Genomic DNA, 11,101 nt, shown 5'->3' with positions numbered 1-11,101 from the left:
AAGATATATAGAATTTAATTTGATTTAGTGCTTTTACACCTTTTTATTTAATTTCTCTATCCTTAATATTGTGCATTCTTATTTTGTCTTTTTATTTCTGTTATTGATTAATTTCTTCATTGTTATGGCTAACTAATTTTTTTACTTTTTATTTTTGTTTTGCAATTCAACTCTCTATAGACCTAAGATTAGCATCCTGCGTCTATATTATTATTGTTGTTGTTGTTGTTGTTGTTGTTGTTGTTGTTTAAAGTATTGGAGAGTTTATTATCCTTTGAGAAATGAATTTAATAGTCGAACTGAATTCGAGTCGATCAAAGATCGGCTTCCAATAATTTTGAGAAATAAAACTACGCATTTTATAAATATGGAACATATTGTTATCTTGGCCAGTTGTTTAGGTCTTCAAGGTGATTTGTGCGGGAAATATAAATAAATATGTCTCACGTTGCAAAGAAGGTTTATTTGTTAGTTATTTTTTTAAAATTATTTCTAATCGTGGATGGAATGTATATCGAAGTCAAACTAATAATTCTAAGTGAACAAGAAAAAAAAAATTAAAGTAGTAAAATATCGGTAAGGTTGCATGATTTTTTTCTTCCTATTAGAAATCAAAAATATTATTTTGGAAATTCAATGATGATGTTATTCATGTGCTGTAAAGCCCGAACTGAATTTCTTCATGTCTGACCCGTAAAGTCAGTGAGGCCCACTCTTCTCTAGCCTGTCTATACGGCCCACAAAAAAAATCCAACTTCATAGCCCACTCTTCTCACTAACCCTAAGCTGCACTACAAAAACTAGTCGCTTCATACATCAAAGGGTTTTTCAACGGCGACAATTCACCCTGCCATTTCTGTCTCACTCTTCGCCTGCGACAATGGTAATACTTGTTTTCCATATCTGACGTTGTTTCAATTTTTCTCGTAAAATACGAATTGTCGAATACATTATGTTAGATGTACAATTCATGCAATTGATTTTTCTCGAGGATGTCTAGGTTTGAGAGATATCTAATGTTTTGATATGTTATTTGTTGGATTAACTGAGTTCTGATTGTAAAATGTTGAAGGTGAACGTTCCTAAGACAAAGAAGACCTACTGTAAGTCAAAGGAGTGTAAGAAACACACTTTGCATAAGGTCACACAATACAAGAAGGGCAAAGATAGCTTAGCTGCTCAAGGAAAACGTCGTTATGATCGCAAGCAGTCTGGTTATGGTGGTCAAACAAAGCCCGTCTTCCACAAAAAGGTTAGAAGCATTTGCTAATATAAAAAAACTCATATGCTTCAATCACATGCTAGTCTGTATGAATCTTCACTATCCACGCCCGATCTATTTCGACCGGTCTCAATCCAATAGTCAATAATTTAGGTTTACTAGCACTAGAAGTTTTCTGTATTTCTACTGGCATCAGTATAAAATTAAGCACCATAAGAAATTAAGAGCACGTTCGGCTTAGCAGCAAGTGCTAAAAATCATCTATTAAGTGTTGAAGCTGATTATACGTATAAGAAGTTACATGTTTAGTTGATGTGTTTCGATAAACCCTCTTTTATGTTAAAGTAACTTAATGCCGTTAAATTTGTTAAGACTAAAATAGTGCTTATTATTGCAAAATTTTTAGTTCCAACTTGATTCCAATACACTACAAATTGATTTATGTGTCAATTCACTTTATTTCCTAAACTGCTTAGATAAAGTTGTAGGAGTATTTGATAAATATAAATCATAAATCTGACATTCTTTTTTTTATTCCCCTCCACTTTGATCCTCTTTTGTTGGAGCTATTGATCATTTGGTGACATGAACCCACGATCCTATGACCCTGGGGTTGTAGGTTGGGGGTGCTGACTATCTGGGCAACCTCCTCTTGTCGATATTCATTACGGAGAATGGTGGTTTTAATTTTTATAAGGATCTTGAAAACCTCTTAAACAAAAACAGGATACTATATTTTTTTAAAATTATATTTGAGTAAATTTGCTACAATTCGAATAGTTGACAATTTTTTTTTGGTCTAACAACACTGAACCCCTGCAAATTTATGAAAATTCAAAGTATATAAGAGAAAGATTATACAATATCAAGTGTAAGTTAAACCATACACATGTTTAACCATAAAAAAATTAAAGAACTCAAACAAAACAATTCAGAACCTAATACCAACTTTTATATGGACATAGATCAACCTGCATTAACCTAATGAGTTTGCATAAATGCCTGGAATATTAAGAAAAATAACAGAAGCTTTATAGTGTTGTAGGTTGAGATTTAGTGACAATTTGTATTTGGCAAGGGAATGAAAAAAATAACTAAGAATCTTATTAATGATACAAAATATGCATATCAGGATGTCCTGAAAACGAAGAAGCTAAAATTTACAAATGTGAAATATTAATATGTAGGCAAAATACATAAGTTGACACCCGAACAATGGACCAAATCCCTGTTACACACTTTCTGTGGACACAAATAATATTACACACTCAACCTTTTAAAAGTGTGTCTAATACACACCGCTTTTGACCAGGACTCAGCATGTGTAGAACACCACGATAGAAGCGCGTCTACTAATAAAAATACTGTCTAATTATTTATTTTATGCCATGTATCTGCAATCTCTATCTCTCTCTTCCGCCAACCAACACCTCCCCCCACCAAATCCCTTCTTTTTCTTTTTCTTTCTGATTTTCTCTTAAATATACATATTTTGCATTTATCTCAAGCTTCCAATCTATTTTGAAGAGGAGGCTGAATTTTTTATTCTGAAAGTTGGTGGTGGCGATGGCAGCCATGGAAATGACAAACAAAATTTTGGAAGAGAGCTATAAATGAAAATAGTCCGTTTATGTCTTTGTTGATGTAGATAAGCTTCAATAGATATGGTACCCAAGCAGTTGTAATTTTCGATCTACCTTTGCCATTGTTGCATTTTTTTTAACAATGGCCTTGTTGTGGTGATGATACGGTGGTGTGAGCCATGGCTTATTGGCTTTTGATGTTTTTATTTCTTTCTGGGATTAAATCACTTGGGCTCCTAATTTTTGGGTTGAATTGTGTGTTCTAATTTTTTGGGTGGTCCGTGGAGGAGGAGATGGAGGTGGAAGAGATGGGGTTGGAGAAGATGAGGGTATATGTGTAATTTTATATTTTTTGTTTTATTTATTTATGTTAATGACACGTGTCACGACCTTATTGGTGCGTGACATTACCCATATTTAGGTAAAGTGGTCAAGAAAAATGCAGTGTGTATTAGACACACTTTTAAAAGGTTGAGTGTGTAATATTATTTGTGTCCACAGAAAGTGTGTAACAGGGATTTGGTCCATTGTTCGGGTGCCAACTTATGTATTTTGCCTAATATGTAAATTAAGTTTTTGTTGATTCAAACCTCAAGTAAGTTTATAAATAAATGTTGTTGCATGAAATCTTAAAAGAATATATTATTTCATAGAGATGTTCTCATATTAGTAAATCATTAGAGAGCCAAAAGTTGGCAGCAAAAGCCAAAGGCTATTTGATAAAATATACAATAAGGTAAAATGCTTGGTCACTAAAAGAGCTTTTAAGATAAAAATCCATAGTGTGGGGTGCCCAACTTATGTCGTTTGGCTTATTTGGGTGTTTGGTAGATATCAAAATTGCTTTTAAGCCAAGTGCTTTTAAGTCTAAATAAGCCAAAACAAGCAAAAACCATTAGTTGGAGTCTCCCATCTTATGGCTTTTCAGCTTTGTAGGGCAAATCATGGCTTCTCAGCATTAGACTGCAACTCATGGCTTTTCAGCTCTGACGTCGAACTTGTGGCTTTTTAGCTTAAAAGCTTTTTGGGTTTCACACCTAGCATTTTACTTTGTTAACCATCATGCTTTCTTATGATTTCCAAAAGATCCTTTATTACATACACCAGTAGCCCTAAATCTAGTCATGCCGTTTTCATCTCTGCTTCTTCACCATTTTCACTAACTGACTGGACAAACATACACTAAGGACCCGTTTTACCATAGATTTTGTCAAAATAAACTTGGGTTTTATTTGGCAAAATAGATTTTGCCTATATTTTGGCAAAATCCCAAATCCCAAAAACACTAATAATATACATGTGTTTCCAAAATAAATTTGGGAAATATGTTTTGAAAACGTATGTCGAAACACATTTTCATCTTCAAACCAAACTTCACCCAAATCATATTTTTCAAAACAAATTTGGGAATCTATGGCAAAACGCTAGCTAAGCTATTTGGGGGGAAAAATTTCAAGAACTCAAAAGGGAAAGCAAACTAATAAAAATCTATTTCAGTTAAGCTTGAAGTACCATTAATTCAATAGCGGTAGGGAAACAAAGATTATTGTGTATGCATAACATAAGGTATCATTTTGGTGAAGTTATTTGTCTGATTCTACAGATTTGTGCCTGTAAAAGGCAAGGATCAAAATATTAGAGACATGCTTCTATTTTTAGCTTCTTCGTAAAGTTGCTAGTTGGTTGTTACCTTTCTAAAGAAATCAGAGTTGCTAGTTGGGAGGTTCTATTTTCAAAGTTTGCTGTGTTATATTGTCTCATGTATATGCAAAATAGTAAATGTTCCCTTGGAGTTCTATTTTGATGTTTGTGAATATAATGTGAGGCTATAACAAAGATGTGGATTTGACGGCTTCTATCCCGAATTTGAGATTCATCTCAAACTATTCATATCTAATTAATTGAACAATTAAGTGAATTGAGGCTTAAGTAAATTTGTATTTGAATTGAAACCCTTAGGGGTTGGCCTGGTGGCAATTGACTTGAGCCTTGGGGTTTGCTCCCTTTCAAAGTCTCAAGTTCGAAACCCACTGGGTAAAACCTGAATTAACCGTGGTGCACTTGCGGGAAACTCCTTGCGGAGGGCCTGTGCACCCCCGGGATTGGTCGGGGCTCTTAGAGACTCGGACACCCGGTGCAAATAAAAAAAATTGTATTTGAATTGATTTAAAACAAAAAATCTTGCAATAGCTCCTTTTTAGTGTTATCAATTCTAAGGACATTGAAGTTATTTTGACAAAGTAATAAACTACTTATTTTCAGATTCAACACTTCTATCCAAACACTTAACTGCTAATTCATAAAATCAACTCTAGCACTTAAGAAGTGCTTGTGCTTAAAAGCTACTCCTAAACCATACAAGATCTTAGACCATTATCAACCTATAATTCATTAACATTCAATAGCTTAATCTACTTAAAAATAAATCAAGAAAGAGGGAGAGAGATAAGAAGATTCCAGTGATTAAGCGCCATTGTCTGTATCACTCTATGTGGGCATAGATGTTAGACATTCAAGACTAGTTTTTTCTATGACTAATCTGCTTCTCTTTCTTTTGCCATTCCAAACCAGGCAAAAACCACAAAGAAGATTGTGTTGAGATTGCAATGCCAGGGTTGCAAACATGTGTCACAGCACCCAATCAAGGTATGTTAATTGATGTAGATCTCTATTCTCCAGTTGCATTTTTCACAATCATATAGTCGAAAATATCTGTTCTATTCCTTGGTATTGTGCAGAGGTGCAAGCATTTTGAGATTGGCGGGGACAAGAAAGGAAAGGGAACCTCTCTTTTCTAGATTGCCTGTGAAGCAGAATGTGACAGATTTCTCCCCTTCTGTTCTGTCACTGTTCAGATACTTTGGTTATATTGGACGTAGTGCAGGAGTTTCTGTTATTGAATCATGTGATCAATTTTGTCTCTCTTAGTGATATCTGATCAGGAGACAACGAATTTTTCAAGTTTTGGGTTTAGTAGTTTTGCTATTGTCTTATTGTTGCTTAATCTATTGCAAGAAAGTTATGCTGCTCTACCGCACTTGGCTGCATCAATTTGTATGTTGGGATTCTATTATAGTTTTGATTCTCCAAATTAGTCTATATTGAAACGCTTGCTTTAGTTAATATTTAGCTTGCTGTGTCATTTAAGATTTAAAATGCATTTTAGCATCTCGTCGGTCTATGCCATGAATGAGAGGTTGTACTGGTGGGATTAAGGGGGGAAAACGGGCCGGGGCCGGGCCTAAACTTTCTTCTTTGGCCCGTCCTATGTGGGCTGGGCTTGAACGGTCCCGGGCTTCGTGGGTTTTTGGGTATCGGACCAAGACTGGGACTACGGACTAAGTGGGCTGGTCTTGGGCCTGACCTATTTTTTTTATCTAATGCAATTTCTTGTAAATTATATAGCTATATATATATATTATATATATCTATATCTATAATATACTCCCTCCGTTTCAATTTATGTGAACTTATTTCTTTTTTAGTCCGTGCCAAAAAGAATGACATATTTCCTATTTGGAAACAATTTACCTATATGCAATGATTTATAACCACACAAAATATGTGCTTCATTTTACACCACAAGTTCAAAAGTTACTCTCTTTTCTTAAACTCCGTGCCCAGTCAAATTGGTTTATATAAATTGAAACAGAGGGATATATATATATATATATATATGGGCCTAAGTGGGCCTGACTATTTTTTTTAAATTTTCTATCTAAGGATTTCTTGTAAATTATATTATATAGTTGTGACTTAAAATTTTTTAATTCAAATTTATATATATTGCCTTAGATAATTTACAAGAAATTGTCATATATATATATATATATATGTGGGCCTGACTATTTTTTTAAATTTTTTTATCTAAGGTAATTTTTTGTAAATTATATTATATAGTTGTGACTTAAAATTTTTTAATTCAAATTTATATTATATATTGCCTTAAATAATTTACAAGAAATTGCCTTATATAGTATAATGTATATACACACACACACACACTATACTACTATATAAGATGTATATATAGTATAATATTACAAATATACTAAGTGTATAGTATATAAGCTATATTCGATGTAATATTAGCTCTCTCTCTCTCTCTATATATATATATATTAAGATGAACTAGGTATCAAAGTTGCAAATTAAAGTTTACATTTAATACTTCAAATTAAAGTTCATTGCCTTCAACATAATACTTCAAAATCTAACAAACTAAAACATTAAGCATAATACGTCTAATAATTTTAAAATAGCACAAATTGTCTCAAATCAACTTAAAATCTTAAATACGAATGTCTGGAGAACGCGCAAGACAACTCTTTATATGCCTCCTTAAACAGCCTGTGCCCTCCACCTTTGGACGATGAGTGTAGACTCGACCACAGTTCTTGCACTTTAAGATGTAAACTTCTGCATTTTCTTCTACCAGATTAAAGTGTTCCAAAACAAATGGGCACACTCTAGAATCACCGGGCATGATTTAACTTGAATTAAGAATTTGAGAGAAATTAGAGATGAGTGAAGACTTGAATACTTCAATTTGAGTTTGAGAAATGAGAGAGATTGATGATTTTGTAAAAAAAAATGAAAGAATGAGGGGGTATTTATAGTTGAAAATAGAGAAAAAGTGTAATTATAAAAAGTTTGGGGTTAAAACAAAGTTGAGGGGTTAAATGATTATTTTACAAAGCCCAAACGATTATTTTTGCAGGCCAACGACCATATTTTAAATGAGCCTAACGATCAAATTTTTTTTGGATTTTTTTTTTAAAATTTAGCCATTGCGCCAATTTGAGACCGTTTAGGACAAGTTGAACCAGCCCACTTAGGACCCGATCCCGAGCCCAAACGGTCCCGATCCTAACGGGCTTCTTCAAGGAATCGGCCCACTTGGGCCTGCACCTCCCTGGTCCCGGGCTTAAACGGTTAGGCCCGTTTAAACCCACTACCCATATGGGCTCGCGGGCTTGGGCCGGGCCTAACCGGCCCACATGCCAGCCTTAGGTGGGATACATGTGCATGATGGAATAGTCTAGGTATGCGGAAGCTTGGGCTAGACTCTACCACTACAAAAGTTGCATCTCAACATCTCACTCCGTTCCTCAGTTACTGTACTACTTTAAAGTCCTAATCAGACTGTGAATGAGGTTGCGAAAATCATTGAACATTCATGAATCTCCAATTCTCATTGTTTATCTAATGTCTCCGGTTGTTCCACTTCTCAATCTTCAAGTTTTGGGGGTTACCTAAATTATTTTAGAAACTGAGACAGCTAGGGAAGATCGATTAATGTTACTGTAATAAGTTCGGAGAAGGTTTGAAGAATAAGTTTTTTTAGTAAAATGTAAACAGCTTAGGGTGTGTTTGGTATGAAGGAAAATATTTTCCGGAAAATATGTTCCAATTTTTCCATGTTTGGTTGACTTAAATGTTTTGGAAAACATTTTCCTTATGAATTCATTTTCTCCAATTGGAGGAAAATGTTTTCCCTATAAAAAGAAGGAAAACATTTTCCAAAACTCTTTTTCAACATTCCCTACCTTATTCACAATCTCCACTGAACCCTCCCCCTACTTATCCATGCTCACCTTGCCCCACCCCCTCACGCTACCTCCACCACCACCCCGCCCTAAATAGAAATATTATTAATAGTACTTTCTTTTTATATTATAGATAGAGTACTTTTTTTCATTTCAATAAATGAGTATTTTCTTTTCACTCACCAACCAAACAAGGGAAAATAAGTCATAAACTCACTCATTTTCCATGAAAACATTTTTCATAGAAAATATGTTCCTTCATACCAAACACAACCTTAGTAATCACTTATTTGGATTAGTTAAAAATAACATTAAATTTCAAAACTAAACAGATTAAATTGAGGCACGGTGTAATCTGATTGTTTCCGCGAGGTTCATTAATTTATTCGTGGGTGATAAGATTTTGCCTTTAGTTGTGGCAAGAACTTGTTTTAGCTTGATCATTGCAACTTGATTGGTTTGGAATTATCTGACTACCACTGAATATGTCGTCTCTACTTGAATTGGTTGGCTCTCGAGTGACAACTAAGGATTTGCCCATTTAACGGAGCAAATGGATGGTCACGTACATTCTTCAATGTACGTGAGGAGACGATTAGACGAAGCAGTCTCTCCGTATGAGACATGAGCCATCTTCAAACGCAAACTGCGTCGTGCTTCTTTGTGCACAATGGCTTATTATATAAATAAAAGAAATAGATGGAAAGACTGTAGAGGGGCTTGTTAAAGTTTCTTTTCTCGCGGATAGTGGTTAGGCTTAAATTCCTTCGTTTGTTTAGAAAGTTACTAGTATCTCGGCACGTGCACCAACTTATATAGGAAATTTTGAGTATTGCAGATTCAAATCTTTAGTTTTCTTAATACAAAATAAAAAACTCATCCAATGACTTTCAGATAGCGCTTGCATTCACAATCTAATTAAACCGAAAATCTTCGATTATTCCTAGTTACTTTGATACTTCGATCAAGCAGAGCATTTACTTCTTTTATATATGTTTAAGTTCTAATTTATTTAGCACTTTCCAATGTAATAAGATTGACGAATACATAATCCCCACTATATATTTTAATCTTGATACCTAATATGGTATTAACTTTTCCCCAATCCATTATTTCAAATGTGGAAGATAGTTACAACTCTGTTTCTATCATGCCATTCATATTATTGCGTACTATCAACAATGGACAAAACTTATTTTGTTTGTCATGGAATAAATAATTATAATGATCCTATCAAGAGGTTATTCCTAAAATTAATATGCATTTCAAAATCTTCGTAAGTGTCATCTATCCTACTAATATTTATGACAATAAATTTCACAAAAATCTCAAAGGATAAAAACTTGTAAATAAATAAAAAATTAAATTAAGAAAGTAAGTAGCGAAATTTTGCCAACTTTCTTCTCCATTCATTGCTTTGATTTTGTGTCTTTTACCATCTCCATAGTCAAAGCAAGATGGAAGACACTAATTTATTTTAGGTTTGTGTCGCCTTGTCCAGATATGTGTTTGCCTTTTGTATGATGCAGAACTTGGAAAACCTTTTAGTAATATTTTTGAGAGGACATGTTTCAACTAAAATTTGTATAAAAAACTTTTATCGCTTGCCTCTTTCTTGAGCCATCAAAACGGTAAAGATGGATAAAATTATTACTCCGTAATTCACTATTAATCTTGGCCTAATTTTTCTTAGACGACGTGCTTCCCCAACCAGTTTATAAATCTCTGAACTAATCTTTCTTGCCTACATCCAAATCCCCTCAAAGAAATCACGAGAGTATACACCCAAAATATTAACAAATCCTTATACAACTCTTTTCACAGAGGCTTTGGCTCTCCTACAATTGATGAAAAAAGTTAAATCTTTTATTTAACCTCAAATTTTGACACATAATTGTTCGTGCTTTTCTTTTCGTTGTTCTAATACAAATATTTGGTCCAAATAATGCAAGTAACTTGTTAGAAGAGTACATTGAATGATTAAATAGATAAAAACAAAAACAAAAACAAAAATGAATCATGAGAGAATTGGTGTGATAAGTTTTAAGAGAGTATATATAGAGGAAATAGTAAGGTGAAAAATATGTACTTTATTAAAAATCATCATTTACCGAACATAAAGGAATTAATAGCATAGGAACTACGTACCATATTACTCTCAAAGACTTATATTTACATAATAATTAGCATAGGAACTGAACCTTATATGCTACGCGGAAGAGAAATAATAATAAATGCTGGCGGACTCCAATCAAGTACACAAAAGAGAAAAAGTGAGAAATAGAAGATGATTGTTACCTTTTTTTTGTCTTAGGAGGAAGAAGTTGGAGTATATGTTAAGAGATGTTTGCAGGGTTTATGAAGATAGTGAGTAAGTAAAATATTTTTATTATAAAATCCGCAACCTTGTTTTCGGTTTGATGAACACCAAATAGCCAAACCAGGAGAGACATTCTAAATAATGAAGAATATTTGTATTTGTGAAGACTTTCACGCTGCTTTCGAAGTAATATCAGAAAATGTCTAGCCTGAGATCGTTGTGGGTGATAGGAATGGGTTTCACTGAGTTTAAAGCCAACCAATAGTTCCCTTTTCTACTTGAAAATGTATCAAATTTTGTTTGAAGTAAATGCAACAATTAAAACCATTACTTAGAATAATTAATATGAAGGGTTACATCCCTTGAAATAAATTTAGTATTTTTATTTAATTATTTTAAAAATATTACATTTATATTTATTTGGAAG

At 33.5% G+C, this 11,101-nt stretch overlaps 1 protein-coding gene across 1 annotated transcript; it reads left to right on the top strand.

Moving 5' to 3' along the window:
* The first annotated feature begins 789 nt into the window (after positions 1-789).
* Positions 790-5,934, top strand: LOC104225699 (large ribosomal subunit protein eL42). The gene is made up of 4 exons (XM_009777555.2): positions 790-883; positions 1,073-1,252; positions 5,377-5,451; positions 5,544-5,934. The coding sequence occupies exons 1-4, from the start codon at positions 881-883 to the stop codon at positions 5,601-5,603; spliced, it is 318 nt and encodes a 105-aa protein (XP_009775857.1). The 5' UTR covers positions 790-880; the 3' UTR covers positions 5,604-5,934.
* The last annotated feature ends 5,167 nt before the right edge of the window (positions 5,935-11,101 follow it).

The sequence above is a fragment of the Nicotiana sylvestris genome, chromosome 6, assembly GCF_000393655.2.
Source record: "Nicotiana sylvestris chromosome 6, ASM39365v2, whole genome shotgun sequence".
Lineage (NCBI taxonomy): Eukaryota > Viridiplantae > Streptophyta > Magnoliopsida > Solanales > Solanaceae > Nicotiana > Nicotiana sylvestris.
Note: the sequence above shows the minus strand (reverse complement) of the source record. Positions and strands in the feature narration are given on the sequence as shown.

Excerpts from the sequence above, each read along its gene's own strand:
- LOC104225699 (XM_009777555.2), top strand. Across the intron at positions 1,253-5,376 it reads AGCCCGTCTTCCACAAAAAG|GCAAAAACCACAAAGAAGAT; the intron begins GTTAGAAGCATT and ends ATTCCAAACCAG. Across the intron at positions 5,452-5,543 it reads TGTCACAGCACCCAATCAAG|AGGTGCAAGCATTTTGAGAT; the intron begins GTATGTTAATTG and ends GGTATTGTGCAG.